Source organism: Dermacentor variabilis, unplaced genomic scaffold (assembly GCF_050947875.1).
Source record: "Dermacentor variabilis isolate Ectoservices unplaced genomic scaffold, ASM5094787v1 scaffold_14, whole genome shotgun sequence".
Classification (NCBI taxonomy): Eukaryota; Metazoa; Arthropoda; class Arachnida; order Ixodida; family Ixodidae; genus Dermacentor; species Dermacentor variabilis.
Genome location: NW_027460302.1, coordinates 7,409,026 through 7,428,671, shown reverse-complemented (window position 1 = coordinate 7,428,671; position 19,646 = coordinate 7,409,026). Strand labels below are relative to the sequence as shown.

Below are 19,646 nucleotides of genomic sequence, written 5' to 3'. Positions count from 1 at the left end.
CGGGGAACTATTCAAAGCCTTGGGTTTTAAAGACAGGGAAAGTAGAATAGACCTTGAACAGGTAGAAATAACTAAACGGAGGCTATCTGATTGGTGGACAATATCAACGCAAAAGTAAAGGAGTAAATACATAGGTATGCATGCATATAGAACCATTAAAGGCTAGGTGGCGCGCGCCGCCGCCGCCCGATTCAAAGGGTTGAGCCACAATCATCCATCCATCCATCCATCCTCTAGAGTTACTGTATAGGCCTCGTGCACCGCCTATAGAGGCGCCACTGATAGCCACCTAGCGGGCGCTTCCAACAATACGCGCGGGAGCAGTAGCAGACGACAACGCTTTGCAGCAAGGGTGACTGAAGTTCGCGGCTGCGATTTGTCCTTTGTTCGGGCGCCAGACTGCTTCTTCTGCGGTGACAGCTGTAGGGAAGACGCAGACCTCTGTGGGAGCGGGTATGAACAAGATGTTACCGGTGTTTGGGGCAACATGGTCCACACACGCGCCAGGTGCGTCCCGCCGACAAACGCCATGAAGACCATTTACATGAAGTGGAGCTCATGTAAACTAGCCGACAAATTTTGTTGACTAATGCGATGTCTCGACCGTGTTTTTTCTTTAATTCTACCCTTGCCGTAATGCTGCTTCTGTACTTCAATAATAAGCACCCGTCGTTAGTGCAGACTCAAATAACAAATACGCACGGTGCGATGTCTGCATATGCCGTTGTGATTTTTCTGCCGATGAATACATGTGACGTCGCCGAATAAGTGTAGTGAAAGTCGCCTGAAGAAGAATAATTGCGAATTTATTGATAGAAACGCGTACACTGTAGTCAACGAAGCCACCAAACGCACGGGTTAATAAAAGCGCGTGTTAGCGCTGTACCGCCGATGAACTGCCGTTCGCGCTGCAGTTTTTGCAATTTTAAATTCCCTAAGGGAGCTCTTGGAAACGTACAAAGCTATAGTCTAACGTTGCAGTACTTTTTTTAAATGTTACTAGAGAGAGGTGCCACATGATATATTTAAAGGCAGAGCAGCGCCAGTCAAATTAGATCCAGCGCTGGCGGCAAGGCCGGGTTTAGTCCTATGCGGCGTAAGCATAACAAGAAATAATTCAGTTGAGTACAAAATTCCCTTGCAAGAAGCGACTACGTTGTGAAACAAACAAATCACTCGGCGTGTTAAGTCTGCTCTGACAGCATCAAGGTGTGATGACTTACCAAACGTGACGCGAACTATTCAGCGAAAAATGGATCAGCGAAAAATGGACCAAAATACCATATGCAGCAACTATTAGCAATTCTCGCCCTGAGCTACCTATTTTCTAAACACATTTCCCAAAAAACCACGATATCTAAGATGCCCTCGGGCGAAATGAATAAAGCTGTTAAAGAAGCACTTGCTTGGTGTCATTCTGATAAGACACAGCGTGATTTATACCCTTTACAAACGAGGCAGGGTGAAAACCTCGCAGCTCAAAAGAATCACGAGTTATGCATGAAGCAACTAGCAACAGTTAAACATGTGCGAAGCCACGCATAAAATAGATGTAAAAACATGAAGTCCGCGACAGCTGGTGCGAGGATTTACCGGGCCACATAAAACTAACAATTTCAGTTCTTGCAAACTTCTGTAGCTTTAACATACAACACAATGCGCTCATGCAGTCGTGCTGCCTAGCTAGCCCAACGCGGTAAAGAAGCGGAAAACAATATAAGCGGCAAACGGCATTCCGAACTTTAGCAAAATGCCTTTAAACCACATGCTGCACTGCAGAAGGACTTCGTCGCTTACGCGTCTAACTACAATCGAGTAAAAAAATATTAATAAAAGAAACCGAAGCGACGAAGGAAAGGATGAGAACAAGAAATTTCGCGCCGAAGCGACGATCCATTGCCACCGTTGCTCCTGCTGATGAGGCTTTGCGGGGAATAATTAGAACCCTATCGCCGGCACGTTTTCGCCGGTATTTGAGCCACCCACACTGCAACAATTCTTCTTCGACATTCTTCGGAAGCTTTGGCCATCCCACACATGCGAAGGGTGTTGCCTATTTTGCTCTCAAAACACAAATAAGACGGAGAAGCACTATCAGCGACGCAGCAAACTACGGCGTGCTACGGCGCGCGGCTCGCTCCTCTCCCGTGCGTTCCGCGCAAGGCCGCCACCAGTGGCGCGGCCATCGGCGTGCACGCCGCCTATATGCTACCAAAGGTAGCATATAAAGTAGCTCTAGGTCTCCTCGATTTGGCTGCACCTTTTGCACTAGTTCAGAAAAGTGTCGCGCCAGTGCAGCGCCAGTTCTTGAACTGTGAGTGTAGCGTGACACTAGCGCTTTCGGTGCAGCGGTCAAATCGAGGACAAAAGTGCAGAAACGTACAGGCCTTCGTCTGCTGCGACTGGGCGGCTGTGGCTTTTCTTTTGTTGGTTTGTCATTATGCAGAAAGCATGACCAAGCGTGGTTTCCACACCTTTCTGAATCATATATGGCACAACGTTTCAAACGACTGACCGATGTGGTTTCGCGCAAACTTAACGTCGAGGTAGCGGTAAGCTCGTGAAAATTAATACAAACGACTGTAACCTGAGGGAAAATCCTGGCCTTCAGTGCACTTAGCAGCAGTTGAACCCGGAAAGCGCCCTTAACAAGATGCTGCGTACACATCCTGAAGAAAACTGGCGTCCGTGCTGCGTTACTAATAGCAGGCGCCGTCGATGCCGTCTACCAAAACCCGCACGGCCACGGAGCCGCATATGTCGTCTGCTATCAAAAGCCTTGCACTACGTGCACGAGAAAAGAACTTGCGGAGAGTATAGTGCCGAAGTGTATATGAACTCGTGCAGCACGACGTCAAATCAAGTGCCGAAGTGCAGTTGGCAGTATAGTAACTCTATGCAGTTGGCGCTAGCTGCACTAGGTGTTCTGTGGCTGCACTGGCAAATGTCGAGGTAGCGGTAAGCTCGTGAAAATTAATACAAACGACTGTAACCTGAGGGAAAATCCTGGCCTTCAGTGCACTTAGCAGCAGTTGAACCCGGAAAGCGCTCTTAACAAGATGCTGCGTACACATCCTGAAGAAAACTGGCGTCCGTGCTGCGTTACTAATAACAGGCGCCGTCGATGCCTTCTACCAACACCCGCATGGCTACGGAGGCGCATGTGTCGTCTGCTATCAAAAGCCTTGCACTACGTGCACGAGAAAAGAACTTGCGGAGAATCTAGTGCCGAAGTGTACATGAACTCGTGCAGCACGACGTCAAATCGAGTGCCGAAGTGCAGGTGGCGCTAGCTGCACTGGCAAATCGAGTGCTAGAGTGCTGCACTCCCTGAACTAGTGCAGAAAGTGCAGCCAAATCGAGGAGACCTTCTGATGGGCTCTAGGGTTCCTCGATGCTCGCGCCTCCGCTTAGGGTGAAGACAACCGCGTCGTCTGCTACGGCGGCCGCCATTCTCGCTCCCACTGCATACACAGGTATGGTGGTTAGAGACAGGTATCGTCCTCGCGCGGGAGCGTCGCTCGCTTACCTCTTCTCAAGGGTGCGTAAACTGCGAAAAATAGGGAAAGTGATTGCGCATTTCACTTTCGCATGGATAGAAATACATTCTAAATGTTTGTCGGAAAGGCTTTTTGTTAATAAAATGGAACAGTAGCGAAAGCCAACGATGTCGACAGGCAAAGGGGGAAGCGTGTATGCACGACATGCGTCGGTAACGCCATGGAGAATGCCAGGGAATCAAACCGATCCTGGTGATTATAAATCTGTCGCTAAAATCACTGACCCCACTGGTGCGTCAAAATTGCAGCCCGCCCTAACAAATTTGTGTTCACTTAACTACTCGCGCCAAGCGCTCATCTTGCCAAAGAATCAGGTGAAAACAATTCCTGAAAGTGTTTGTGCGCCCGAGGTTTACGATAACTGAACTGCGACAAAGAGCGCCGTTAACTAAGCTGCGGAGTGTGCGATAGACAGTGCCAAAACACTATGAGATAGGTTAAATCTTGATGACAGCAGTTGAGGTGAGTGCATAGTCCACGAACCGCAGCGGGAATTGGCAGGCCCGTCGGCACCCTCCTCCCATTATTGTAACTCTCGGCGCAGAAAAAACTTTAAAAAGAAACATAATCCACTGCGTACGCGGGATGTTTCGGTTCAAATTTTATTTGCGACTGCGCCGCTGTCCATTCCAGGTATTTAAATCTGTTCACTTCCTTTTAAAGCGAAAGCTTTACTGGCCGCGAACTTGCGATTTCGCCGTGGCGGAGCTCCAAGGAGGTACTTGACGTCACAACGCCCTCCTCGCCGCGGATATCTCTCTCGCTCCCCAGTCACTACCGCGCATGCGCCACTAGTAGCATCGAGTCGCAGGTGTTCCGCCGCTGCGTAGCGCCGCGCCTTTCCGCAACCGCCGTTTGGTATGACGTCACACCGCGTTCCTCGTCGTTGCGCTCGCCTCCGCTCGCTTCGCCAGCTGCGTCGCATGCCTGATAACATGTCGGAGGATTGAAAAGGAGAGCTCGCGTGCGCCGCAACCACAGTTGAGGCGACAGTATGGACGGCGACAATTCTGATAAGCAGGAGGAGGCCTGCAATCGACATAAGAACGAGATGAAGAGGAAATGAATCGCCCAAGAAACAGACGAACAGCGCGCCGAACGACTGGCTAAACGCTGCAACATAGCTAGACAACCAGACTAACCTGGACTTGCAATCAAGATTAACCAAGGCTAACCAGGCTATGCCTCAGCTTTCGCTACGTATATACTGGCATAGCCGAGCTAAGCCACCGACAATTTTTTTAGTTTATAACCAACTATGGAGTAGGAATGAAGTTGATGAAATGCGTCAGGCAGTACCTGTCCAAGCCTGTAGGGGCTTTTCAAGTAAATTTTTGTTATGGATATCCCAGCGCAAGCTAGTCTAGCTGCCGCGGTGGCTGAGTGGTTGTGATACTCGGCTGCTGACCCGACAGACGCGGGTTTGATTCCGGCCGTGGCGGTCGCATTTCGATGTGGGTCAAATGCTAGAAATCTGTGTACTGTACGATGTCAGCGCATGTTTAAGAGCCCCAGGTGGTCGAAATTTCCGGAGCCCTCCACTACGGCGTCTCCCATAGCCCGAGTCGCTTTGGAACGTTAAACCTCATAAACTAAAGCAAGCAAGTGTATTTCTTCAGTAAAAGAAAATGACAGACGCAGTGTATGCGCCAGCGTGTTGGTTTCCAAAGGAATAAAACCTAGCAGCTGCAGTAATAGAATATAAGCTCTCACCTGTTCGTTGAGGCATAACCATGCAATTTGTATGTTTATGAACGAGCCCCAAATTCAAGTAACAAAAATATTTATTCACTATTCATGAACACACAGATGATAGTTACCGAATTGCTTTAATGAGAACATGAACATAAACGTTATTGCATTTGTAAAATTCAACATTAATGTTAAATAGCAGACCATTATTTATAAAACCATTGGGATGACACATGGACATATGCACATATATGCGGACTTCAGAATGAGCAAAAATTTGCTGAACTTCAGAGTTCACCTTGCTTACGCAAGGCTTACTCCTGCACAAGTCTTGCTGCCGTGGCCATTGAGATGAGTACTTTTTGATGGTCGTAGAAAGGTAAGACTTCAGAGGCAAAATCTGCCTCTGAAATAACTATACTGGCGCATCTCTCCTCGTCACAGGAATCTAGCTATGCTCTCGAAAACACGGACACTTTCAATCGCAATCGAATTTGGTCCGGGTGAACTTTTTCAACATGACAGAAAATGACCACTCCTACACATTCGGCAATCAGGACCTAGTTTATTTAGCTTACAGAGCTTTATGGCACAGACGACAGTCTATATGATCTCGTGTGAGCAGATTAAGCTCGTATATAATACCAATCGAGTGACCGCATGACAGGGGAATTAAACACTGCTAGCCCTGCAACATCGAAAGGCAGTTTTAATTATTAAGCAATTACGTTGTACATTCATTCTCTCCTTGGCACACCTTTCAACAGCACATTATAGCTATACGTGTTGGAAGAAAACAGAAACTGCACTAGTGAATAACGCTGAACAGAATCAGTTGGACATGTTGCTACTGACGCAAACTGAAATGTTCAGGAATTGAAAAGCAGCACAGAAAATGTGCACGCATGGATTGAAGAAGCCACATATGCCTACAGAGGCCATTTGTTCTGGAAATATCATAAGAAGCCAACAAACACTGACAGCAAGGACAACATAGGAGAAATTACTTGTGCTTAATAAATGAAATAAATAAACGATAAATTAATGGAAATGAAAGTGGATAAAAAAACAACTTGCTGCAGGTGGGGAACAATCCCCCGTCTTTGCATTACGCGTGCGATGCTCTACCAATTGAGCTACCGTGGCACCGTTTCCCCATCAACTTTCTTGGGTACTTTTTTTTTAATTGAGTGGTGGCGCTGGCTAACACTCCCAGGGTTCTACTAGGAAACAAATACCCAAGAAAGTGGATGGGGAAACGGTGCCACGGTAGCTCAATCGGTAGAGCATTGCACGCGAAATGCAAAGGTTACGGGATCGTTCCCCACCAAGTCGTTTTTTCATCAACTTTAATTTCCATGAATTTATCGTTTCTTTATTTAATTTATTAGGCACAAGTAATTTTCCCTATGTTGTCCTTGGTGTCAATGTTTGTTGGCTTCTTATGATATGAATAACAAAATTGGGCCCCTCAGTTAACCCCTTTCTTCCTGTTCTGGAAAAGTCACTGAATTTCAGCTGTAGACATTATGTCGCACCTGCAAACTAAACGCGAATGAGCAGAAGGAGAGGACTAGCACAACAGTGACACCAGAAGCCAAATGGCAGCTCTGCTAAATACCAGTGCAGCTATAAATGTTGTATTTATGGTGACCATGCTTTGGCAAGCAGTTAACGAGGTACTGCATGCGACAAGCCGGTAAGTTTCTGAACAATAATATCTGGAACAGTTCTCTATGCGAGTACAATGACAGCATTAATTGGTAAGGTAATGGGCACAAAAACAAATGAACTACATTACAAAGGTCCTGCTGCCTGCTTTGCTTCAGCAAATCCTAGTCCCCTAACAATGAAAGTTTGGTAAAATAAGTAAATTAGGCAGTTACATTGTGCACTTGATCTTGCTGCTTCGCACACCTTTTAACAGTAGATTAGGGGACGCCCTGGAAACAAAAACTGCACAAACAGATAATGTCGCATACAATCATCCGAACTTGTTGCTGCTGACGTGAGCTGAGATGTTCATGAATTGGAAAGCAGCAGACAATAAGAAAAAGCGAACAAAACACCAGCTAACAAGCGCTTTCAAGCCATGCAACAGCCAATCACATGAAAGAAATGTACACTGAAGCTGCATGGGCGGATTGCACGCGCACTCAGATTGGACGACATGGTCTGTTGACAGCTGGAAACTATTCGGCGGAGCCAAGGTGTTCAAGGTTGGCAACTATCTTTAACAGCAGACGACACTGGCATATTTTTGTAGATGCGAGTTCAAGTTACTGCATCACGGTGAAAACGCGACTCTAGGCTGTCGCATTCTGTTCTGCAGCTGCATGTGTTGCATGGGTGCAGCCATCCTTGTTCTAAACACTGCATAGTCATCTTATCTGCGCCAACTTCTAAAAACGTATTGCAAACCCATCGTGTCGCAACATGCGATATATTCTCGTACGATCACTTTCAGTGCGCGCTGCATTGGCTGGTTGAGCAAAACCTACCGAATCGTCCAATGTGCCACATTCTACATCATGCGAAAGTGATAGTATCGCTGCAAGTGATTAATTCGAGAACCCCAGTATAGTGTTGCTACCTGTGCTCGGAAGAACATGCAACACTTGCATAACTGTTGTGGAACACAGCTGCGTAGGTTGACAAGCCACCCCTCTTAACCACCGAGCACACACGTGGGGCTTCTAGTACAGCTTTATTATTTGCTTGCATTTGCTTGTTCATGCGTTTTTTTTTTACTCTGTCAATTTCAAGTGTGTGCCTCAAACACTTTGATGCATGAAATGCCTTTTCCTTTTTTTTACATATATAAGATCACCAAAGATGAAGTGCGGCATAAAACGTATTTTAGAAATTGAATGCTTGCTGCTTGTAAACATTCAAAACAAAATGAAACCTTGACTGAAGCAGAAATATAAAAGATGTGCTCAGCCATGAATGAAGTTCTTACTGTGTGTAAAAATGCTGCGCATAACCAGTTAACTTGATGCAGCAAGGAAGTCTAGGTTAAGCAGTGAGCATACAATTGTGTCTCGAACAGAAGCATGGCTGATATAACACAACTTATATTTAATGCACACTTAATGGTTACATGATGAAGGTGCAGGCTGCACGGCAAGAGCGGGCACTCTAGTCTTCATGCCAGTGGTGTCCGGAGGGGAATGCAGTGGCTGCGATGTGTCCTCTGGCAGGCACCACAGCCACCACTGTCCATGCAGTTCACATTCTCACGCAGAGATGGTGTCACTATACCGCAGACTACACAACACTCCCCCCCCCCCCCCTCAATGTTTGTCCTAGACAAAGTCCATCCAACGCTGAGGGGGAGCTACAGACCTGCATGGCCTATTGTATGTCACAGCACTTGTGTCTTGTAATTGCACTTAAAGTATGGGTTGTTGGGAGGTACCACGTTACATTGTTCATCAGTTGGTACCAGCTGTTCCCTTTCACTGCCATCACCATTAGGTGTGTTACCCTGCTCAGACTACGGGCGGGCTCTGTGGCCCGAGCCCCCTCCAAAGTTTTCTGGAGGGGGGGGGGTGGCTAAGCGACCCCCCCCGGCGATGCCTAAGCATACCCCCCCGCTCACCTAACGTGTCATTGCCAGAGTTTTGTCACCCCCACCATTTGAGGTTTTTTTTTTTACTTGCCTTGACCTTTCAACTTAAAACATTATTGTGGCTAATAGCTTACTGCATCATTGTTCATCGTCAAAAAAACTCTTCTCATAATTTACAACATTTATTAGGAATGGAAACATTGTCACTTGCACGCAGAGGTCATAAATATACACAGGATGTCCCAGTTAACTATCATGCATATAATTTAAAAAAAGAAGAGCAATTGTGTTACTTGAAGAAAACCTACTGCATATTTCAGGTACAGTAGAGTAGCTGCCAGTAATTTTTTCATTACTGAGATTTATTTAGGTAATTGTAATCAATTTTCTAGCTCAACATGTAATATCCTAATTATCAAAGTGTCAGTGAGGCATTCGTAGGCACAGCCAAGGGACATCTAATTGCAGTACCTTCAGTGACGTACTAATTACGTACTAATTTTTTCAGACGATAAATAAACCCCCCGAAATATGAAAAATACCACGTTACTGCACTCCCACCCGCATCAAAGCCCTTGAACAAGCTCCCTCTGAGTTAGCCAGAACAAAATAAAGGAAATAAAGAAAAAACATAGTGATCGAGCTAGTGCCTTATCTGCCGCACTTCAGCCGAAGTAACACGTCGCGTTTGGTATTAGTTGGAAACAAGCTGTGATAGCTGTTGTCTTAGAATAGATAAAGTGGATGGATGGTTCTTTTTCTTTTTGCCACTAAACCTATCACCACAAAAGCGAATTCACAACATCAGTGCAAATGTTTGAAGGTGTGTTTTGTTTCGTCCCAGTCGCCATGTCTTTCTCTAATGAGCAGGAGGTAAAAATGATCCTTGCCTTGGGAGCTACAAATGAGAACAAGAGGAAAGCTTCAACTACATATATATCAGTCATGGGAAGTGTGGCAGTAGACCACATGTGTCGACTATCATCAGAAATGATGAAAACTTGAGACAAACCGGCAGCTTCAAGAAACAGTGGTATAGGACTTCGTCTTTGAGTCCTAGCCTACGCACGGATGTTGGACGTTCTAGCATTTATGGTCTGAGAACCTCATGCTAGCATGAGGCATGTGGCCGCCCAGGTACCAATTTCCAAGTCATCAGTTTGGAGGATTCTAAACAACGGCCTTTCACCCGTAGCACCTTAACCAGCACCAATGCTTGAAAGATAGGGACCTGTAGAATCACCTAGATTTCTCGAATTGGGTCCTCACAAAAGCCGATGAGTCACCGCACTTCTCGAGCAACATCATGTGTACAGATGAAGCCAATTGTCAGAGAAACGCCCAGGTAAATTTGCATAATGCATACTACTGGAATAACTACAATACACACTGGGTAAAATTCAATCGAAACCAATACCAGTGGTTGTTCAATGTGGGTTGCTGCATTTATGCCGGTGCTATAATCAGTCCCATCTTCTTCAATCACACACTGACCGGACAGCATTATGTGGACGAAATCCTTGAAGGAGTGGTGGACGACTTTCTCAGCGAAGTCCCGCTGTCACACGTCTTCCACGTCTGTGGTATCGGCAAGACGCAGCACCAGCACACAGCAGCAGCCAAGCACGAAACTCACTGGATGCGACTTTTCATGCGCAATAGATTGGGAAGCACGGGCCTGTAAATTGGCCGGCTAGGTCACCTGAGCTCTCTCCACTCGATTTCTTTTTTTGGGGTTATGTGAAAGATCATGCTTACATGATCAGAGATGGACGTCAGATTAGTTCAAGACAAGGATAAAGCAGATATCTGCTGCAGAATTTAAGCGTCGGTCTTCAAGAAAGCCACTGAAGATGTGATAAAGTGGAGCCAGTACTGCGTAGCTGCAGAAGGTCACCTATTCGAGCATGTCCTCTAGGCAGCAGGTGGTGTTCAACGGCACTTACGAATTTATAGATAATAACGGCACACTGAAATCTGATGTATTTCTTTCTTTATTGTGCAGGCGTCCCGATTGCCAGTTCGGCTTATTTACAAGTGGTTATTTACTTTCTTGAAAGCATCAGTTTTGACTTTTCTGAACACGTGGGTCACTTCCCGGTCTGTTAATTTCGCTTTTATTTAATGCCATGAACCTGTTGTTGAAGAATGTATACACTCTCATGAAAACTAAAACCGTCACTTTAATTTGGCTTTGGTCCAAAGCAAGTGTCTGGCGTGAAATATAGCTGCGTGCGCACTCTGTCATTGCAGTGCATGCAAAGCCAGGATTTTGAAGCATGCTACGCCTATTACATTGCTTTTCGCGTTTCGTGCATTGTCAGAGCGGCGCTTCAGCCAGGGGGCTTTTGTTATCAATGAGATTAGTCGGCCTTGACAGACGGATAATAAGTGTGATGTAGAGAGGAAGGAATAGCTGCACACACACACACATATATACATATATATATGTATATATATATGTGGGGTTAGGAAAGCTGGTCGTCACCCCCCCTGTAGAAATGAAAAATGAAAACTTTCCGCCTATGCCCTGCACGTTACATCAATACATCTGATCCACGTGATGTCGCTGAATTGTGCAGTCTCGAGTGCAGGGCCGGTACTGTAGTTCCTTAGAAATACCTGGTCATGTGGCATAAATGACCTTGCCTTGGGCTTCCTTTCGTCAGTGTTCCCATTTAAGCTCTTCCATGAGTTCTCAGTCAGGTCTGAGCGGATGCTTTAGCTTGCCAGTAAACGTATTAGCATTCGTGGAAGAGCGGATCATAGGATTAGTGTATGGCAGCAGCACCGCCGATTGCAACATCTTGTGATGCAGAGCTTAACCAGAGAGTACACAAAAATAATACTGCAGTGGCCTACCACATTCTACTGAATTAACTGCTTATGGAAAGTGTTTGTAGCAAGATAATTGTTGACGTGCAGTTGCTCTATGATTTTCCTTCAACGATAGCGTTCATGTGATAGAAAGTATTAATACACATTGTAGTTGCATAAAGCGTCTCAAGATGCTACTGCCAGCATGCATTGCCATCCATGGCTCTGGTAACCAGGTAAGCTGTAAACAATAACAGTCTTACGGACAAGCTCTCTAGTGCTGGTAATGCGGTATCAGGCAGAGGTTATTGAATTGGGATGAAGTGTTAATGGAATGGAGTGCAATCGGATGAAAGACGATGTCTCACTTCATCCCACAATAGGGATGACCTGGGCATGGACACAACAAGGAACGCCAGACACGCTATTTATTCTTTCTTTTGGCCATGTGCCGTCTTTACCTGAGCTATTCAATGTCTGACCTACATACCTACCCTAGTTTTTCTGAGCACACCCTTTTCAAACATGCGTCACTCGGTTGCAGACGGAAGGTCCGGCGAACGTCTGCTGGCACTCGAAGGGCGATTCCTCCGGCCAACGGTATGTGTTCCTTGCCTCGTCCCACCAAGCTTGCGGGCAGCCTGAACGACATTCTGGTGGTGGCGCGTGTGCCTCTTCAGGCCAGCCTGGACGGTGAACGTGCGCATACAGGCCCGACACTCGTACGGCTTCTCACCTGTGTGCTGCCGCATGTGGAGCAGGAGGCCGGCCTTGCGGCTGAACGTGCGAGAGCAGACAGCGCACGTGAAGCCCTTCTCATGGGTGGCCGTGTGCTGGATGAGGTGGATGTGGCTACACTCAAACGGCTTCTCACCCCTGTGCTGGCATAAATGAGCCTTCATGTGCATTTCATTCGGGAACATGCGTGGGCACAGCAGACACTTGACTGGGTTTTCATGGATGTTCACGTGCTCCAGGAGATCACCGAGGCTAGTGAATGTTTCCGAGCATAAGTCGCACTTGAACTCTTTCTGCTGGCTCGTGTCAACTGTCTCTTGCGGCTCTTGGTGGGTACGCATATGCAGCATCAGACGCATTTGCCTTGAAAAAGTGCAGCTGCATTTTTCACACTTAAACGGCCTGCTACACGCGGTGTGCCGATTCATGTGCACAACCAAATGTTCCTTGTCTATGCACTTGTACGCGCATAAGGCACACTTATAGACCTTCTTCTGATGTGACGGGTCGACTGAAGACGAGCAACAGCAACACATTTCACTGGCGGGATTTCCCACAACTGAGGCACCAAAACCATTTTGCTTGCACAAGCGATACTTGCACATTGTTTCTTGATCCTCACTGTCATCACTGGATTCTAACAGACCATCTCGACATCCAGGCAACACTGAAAAACATAAAACAAAAGAAACAAAAATATAACTAGATGTTCAACAATAAAGTATATTAAATGGGCCCCGGGACACTTTCTTCAAGACATGATATTTGCTCTAGATCTATTCTCAAGATGTCAGACAACAAAGAGCTAAAGGAATTATGAAAAATAAAGCACACAAACCCAAGTAAGTGATCAGAGAAATCCAGCAAAATGAGAGCTGCCCTCAATTCCAATTTTCATGGCTCTATATGCCACATTTCGCACTCCCATGGCATCACAGGATTCAGGGCTCCGTGAGATGGTCAGCAGGCATGTAATGCGATACCATGCAGACGGAGGCATTGTGAGGTGAGTTCTAACTGCAGCAAAACGATTAGGAACATATTTGTCAATACATGTTCCCCCCTAAAAACAACCAGGAACCATGTCTTGGTTCCTGGTTCTTGGCAACACTGCTTTTCTGTCTAATTTCAACGCTGAACCTAGCACTAGCTATAACAGCTAAACCAAACATAACAGCTAACAGCTAACCATCTATAACAGCTAACGAAAGGCCCCATCTGGTGCCAGTACACTTCTATGGGCCCAAACTTCTGATCCTGAAATTGGTCTTCGCAGAATAATTTGAATAAGACTCGTCAGCCTGCCTGTTGCTGATGCTGACCAAATAGCGGCAGCATCTCCTTTGATAGTGAATGCATCAAGCACACATTATCTTCCACTGAAAATGCCTATTTGTTTGTCTGTCTTACGAAGATTTTCAGATGAAAACAGTGGTTGATTGCAGTGCTTACACAATTCCAGCATGCGCCTCCTTTTTCTAAGAAAACTGTTCAGGAACTGCCCGCGTGGTGTAATTGGATACAAAACCAAAGGCGTGTTCGTGAGATTTGCAACAGCCTCCTGTCAGAGGCAGCCTAGCCAGTGACATCACTGTTGATATCACAAGATGGCAAAAGAAAAATTTGATCCATAGCTTTCAGTTTTTGATAACAAAAACTCATTAAAAAAATTCGCCATTTTTCATGATAAGCTAGTGGCAGATAGTCTAGTTACATGTTTATGGTGTTCTGAAAAATTGCATGCGTGACAGAATGAACTAGTGAAGTGGCTAGTCTAGGCATGGACTGACATCGCATTTGTGATTGTTGCAGAGTTGTTTGATAAATACCGAATACTAAATGTACAATGGACCGTATGGAAGGCAACATGTTGAGGTCCACTGACAGCGATAAAGAGCTGTCTGAGAGTGATGACAATGGATGTTAAGCTTAAATAAATTTCCATTTTGTGAAGGTTAGGTCTGCAGGCTTCCGAATCAATGCTACACTTTCTAGACATTTGGAGGCACATTAGATATTTACTTTGTTTAGAAGCTGTGATGTCATCTTTAGGTTAGTTTTCTACTTTAGGTTCACAAAAGGTGGGCTGCAACAAGGGCTAGCTGGTGAAACATAAGAGTTTAGCCATGTAATTCGGCCTGCCAAATAATTCAAATAACTTGAGTGACCCCATCAGGGTTGAATTATGAAGTTGGCTGTAATACAGTTCGACTTCCGTCAATTCGATCCTGATGGGACCGACATCTTCCAACAGGTCGAATTAAACAAAGAGGCAAAAAAAATTTAACCAACGGTTATGATACTCCCTAAAGCGAAACTTGACCATAGCTTTACACGTGCTTTCATTTCGCAATATATCAGTTAGTGCATGCACTCTGTCTTGTGCGGCACGTAGCAAACAGAACGAAGAGTGGCGCGACTGCCTCGCTAATTGGAACATGGCGAAAGGTAGTGCGTGAGTGACGTGTGGGTGCGATTCGCAGCAGCCACCGCAGACAGACCTCCACTCATGCTGCACTTTGTTTCCATATATGCTGCGCTTTGTTTCCATATATACTGGTAGACACACTTGTTTCATGCCATCGGTGAACAGACGACGGCACGCTACTCTAGCGCCATCTCGTAGTGGTCGTCGCCACGGAGACCGTTTTGCATGGCACCATGTTTTCCTTCTCTCGCTTTAGCCATACACTCCTGTTCTGCTTTCCTCCTCACGCTCTCTTAGCTATTGCCCTCTTTCATCTCTCAATGTCGGTTACACAGAAGGATGTCACCGATGCTAAATGCAGGAACGGGCGCCTAAAGCTGGAACCGCATGCTGTGTTTTCGTTCGCGAAAGCACGACGCTTGGCGAATGCCCACACCACCGCTGACACGACAGCACTTGCATGAGCATGGCAGGCACGTGCAAGCCACACCGCATTTGCCGGGTGTTTAGCTAAGGATGGATGGATGGATGGATGTTATGAGTGTCCCCTTTGGAATGGGGCAGTAGGTTGCGCCGCCAAGCTTTTGCTATTATACCACCTAATGTGCTACCTAGGTTAAAACAGAAAAAAAGAAAAAGAAAAAAAAACACGATGAACTCCCACAACCAAATTTTATGACCCCTATTGTGAACTTTGCTATTGTAAATCTTCGTTTTTTGTTGTTTCCCTACTTTTCTTCCACCAATCTTCCAATTGCCTCTTACTAATCTCTATTGCAGACATGTTTACTTTTCCCCTACTCTCACTGAACCCAAGGGCTTCAAGGAGGCCAGTGGTGCCTAATTTGACCACTGGGAAGATGTCTTCACATTCTAATAAAACATGCTCCATCCTAGCTTTACAGCAGCTTTACCGTCCCTAGCTTTACCACAGCAAGCACCTGCTTCTTCTTCCTTCTTATATCTCGCTTTATGGGTGCGTGTTCTAAGGCATCCTGATCTCACTTCGAAAAGTAATGAGCTTCCCTTTGAGTTATCACAAATTGTTTGTTTCCTTATTTCATTTTTTCCTCTTAAGTAGTCACTCATGGCAGGTTTCTTTTGCATTGCCGCCACCAATGAGATTTTTTCACCCTCTCTGACTATCCGCTTGATGTTCTTTGTTGCTGCGTCGCTCACCCTACAGGCCACATACTTGCGGGTAAGTTTCAGAGTTCTTTTCTGCCACTGTGAACCAATGTTTTTTCTGTAAAAATACCTAAACACTCTCCCAGACCATTTACTTTCTTCCATATTCCCCAGTCATTCTTCATAATCAATTTTACTGCGAGCTTCCCTCACTTCAAAACTAGTCCAGCCCATATCACCCTGTACAGCTTCATTTGTCGTCTACCTGTGAATGAATGAATGCTTTGTTTATACAATACACTGTCTGGGATGTAGGGGCTAAAGGCAGATGCAACTGCCTTACAAAGGCCCCCCTACCCGTAGATTGCTCAGGGGGTGGAACATCATGAAAATACAGTGCAACAATGTAGAATTTTTAACAGGGATAGGCGGGCTAGTTGGTGGTCGATATTGGAATGCATCATGTAACCTTTGTCCTTTGTCCTTCATGTCCTTTGTTGTTTGCACGGTTATGTGATGCATTCCAATAACAACAATGTAGAAACAAGGTATGCGGCAAGCAATCAAGTATACAAAGCAGTAAGATTGTTACACTTGATACATAATATATCATCAGTAATGCGTGAGAGCATGGAGATATTTAAACAACCAAATAATACTGATCAGTGTTACAAAACATTATATAGCAAATAAGAGAAAAAATGTAAGAGAAAAAAACTAGTAAATAAAAAGAAAAGTTATCGAGCCCACAAGGACAGTTAAGAACCATTAGGAACTTAGCATAAGATAATTCCTAAACTTTTTCTTAGACTCTAAGCAGATCTGCATTCCTGAATCATAGTAGCAATTTCTGGATAATTATTTAGGAAATGAGGTACTAGGTAGGCAAGTGTCTGAGTACCATATTTGGTTTTAAACATAGGTGTTCTAAGTTTGTTATGCCAGTGAGCAGCAAACGCGAGGCACCCCACTGACCTTTGGTTTCCATCTTCGTCTAGGATATGTCGTTGTATTGTTGTTGACTTCCTGCCTAATCATGTTATGTGGTTCCAAAATATTTTAGGTGCGTCCTTCTTTCTGTCGTTCAGCGATCGCTTCTCGTGTCTCCCTGTTCCACCAGCTTTTCGGTTTCTTTTCTCTTTTCGAACGAGCATGTTGTTTCTCTATTTGTATTTCTGTTGTTATTACACTTAGAAGCTCACCATAATCTCACTCTTTACTTGGCCATTTGCAAAGTTCTTCCTCGACTCTAGTGACTATATTTGCTATTTGTTCAGCGTTCAAATTTCGACTGGCCATTTTGCACTCCTTGCTCTCTTTCCCAACTACATATCCCATTTCCAAATGATGTGTTTATAGTCACTTCCTATGCTGCTATACCCTTCCTCGTCAATGACCATTTCTCTTATCATGGTTTCCTTCTGTCATCAGACAGTAAGCAATGGTCGATTGCTGGTTTCCCACTTCCCACGTGGTCTGGCCTTCACACTTAGGCCCTGTATTCATGATAACAAGGTTATGTTGCTCACAAGGGTCTAGCATTGACTTCCTGTTGTTGTCAGTATAAACATCTAAATCCTCTATGTGGGCATTCATGTCACCCAATAGGATAATTTCAGCATCATTCCTGAAATCCTTAATATCAGCACTTATGCATTCCACTAACTCTTCTATCTTTTCTGTGCAGTTGTTTCCGGTCCGCAAATACGCTACGCCCAGCCAAGTTCTCTCTCCACTCATTGTACCTGATAGCGAAATATGCTCTTGACATTTTTAATTTACTATTTTCCATTTGGCTCCCTGATGGATGAGCATTCTGCCTCCCCCTCCCTTTCTTTCCGACTTAGTTCTGTTGTGCCCTTCCCAAACACAATTCTCAATCACTGGCAGCTCTTGCGAATCTCTAAGGTGTGTTTCTGTAACCACACACACCCCTATTTGTTTTGTTCTCTATTTAACTGCTCTTCAATCTCTGCCCACTTTTCCTTTCTTTTGCCGCCCTGCATGTTGATGTAGCCTATTGCATGGTGAGCTCTCTTTCTTGTTTTCCTTTTTTTTTTCCTGTTATTGACGGCGATGCTATTCTGAGGGTCCCCTGGGGCACCTTCTTCATTACTACCTACTCTGGCATCTTGAGCGCCTGTGGGCCCCCTGAAAAACCTAAAAAAGCAATAGTGTGACCAGCAAGTCGCCGGCACACTTCTCGTCCAAGCCTGTAATTGAAGTGGAACCCGTCTCGTTCAAAACCACACCTTCTCACTTCTCTGTTTACTTCGACAACCTCGAAGCCTTTCTCTCGGCTCATTTTCCCTATCACATCATCAGCAGCCACTACGGCTCTTTGTATGTGACTCAGGTACAGGCACCTCTGGCACCATGCACACAACGATCTGCACCTGAGGGGACAGCTCGTGCAAGTGGTCCACCCCCGTCACCAAGCGCTGGGCTAGTCCTGTCCCTTTCCTGTTTAGGACGTCATTTAGTCCACCTACTACTATGACAAGGTTGCACACGTCGGCATTTTCCATGCTTTGCTTTTGCTCGCTCCATGACAGAACCCAGTGTCCGCCCTGAAAATGTCCCTACTGCCACTCTTTTATCACCTTTCACCCTCTGCACAATTGCTTGTGAGCACTTAGCCAGGTTTGAGTTGCAGGCGATTATCACCATTTCCTTCTCTATCTCTCCCTGCTTCCCTTTGTCCTTTTTCATTTGATTCGGATTTGACAAGGGGCACTGACCCCTGCGCTCCCGTTTTTTGTGTGTGGCATCCTCAAGGTAGGTGCCGCTCTTTCCAGCTACCTCCTCCCCATGCTGCATACATTCCACATGCTTTGCTGACACACCCTCTGCTGTCCCGTCGGGGGACTGCGTTCCATTGTCACGCCCATTCTCATTCACAATGGTGGCCCTGTTCAGCTTTTCCTCGGCTGCCTGAAGTCTTTCTTCCACTACCTTCCGTGTGTTATGTTCCCTCTAGCTACTTTTTGAGCTCTTCAACCTGTTTGACAAGCACTTCCTGGAAGGCCTCCATTTTCTTCAGCCTAGCATCGCCATCACAGTGTATGCTGATTGACTCGTTTTCCACTCCATTCTCATCTGTCCCCTCGTCTGTCTTGAGGGACCCCCTGCACACTGCACGCTTTCCCAGCTTTCTTGCCATGTATTGCACGGCTTTTTCTAATGCAAATACTATAGTACTATAATACTGCAATAATGCCAAGCACGTGCCTTCTAGCAAAAGCCGATACCACAGGATCTAAATCTTTAAAATGACGCAAAGTAATTCTCACCAATGTTTTAAAAGCAATCAATGCCGCACAGACTTAAGGTATGACACGTTTTCGTACATGTTCAACCAAGCAGCCACACTCTTATTTCTTACCAAAGCAATATTCCTGATACCAAAGCACACACAGTAAAGCCACTAATAGCTATTAGTCTTGCCGCTTCCGAGCTACTACTTAAAGGCTAAAACACTTAACGTCCCACCCATTTGCACGTGTTGAAGCACGTGACGCGAAAGAGCGCTCTGACTATCCTGCAAAACCAAATGTACACAAAACACATTACACGAAAAAAGAGAGAGACAAATAGAAACTCCCAATTATTATTTAAAGGCTAAAAACAGCAAATCAAAAACAAAAGCAAGCTCAAAGCATGCACAAAAAATTTATGATTTCATTGCCACCACGGAGCCCTGAAAAGC

The 19,646-nt window shown here is 45.5% G+C and overlaps 1 protein-coding gene across 1 annotated transcript in view; it reads right to left on the bottom strand.

Annotated features, from left to right (window-relative positions):
- Nucleotides 1-5,326: 5,326 nt before the first annotated feature.
- Nucleotides 5,327-19,646, bottom strand: part of LOC142567724 (uncharacterized) — a 58,772-nt gene continuing 44,452 nt past the window's right edge. The window contains exon 6 of the mRNA XM_075677899.1: nucleotides 5,327-13,048. Within this exon, the coding sequence (XP_075534014.1) occupies nucleotides 12,174-13,048 (875 nt within the window). The 3' untranslated portion in view covers nucleotides 5,327-12,173. The remainder of the gene's footprint in view (nucleotides 13,049-19,646) is intronic.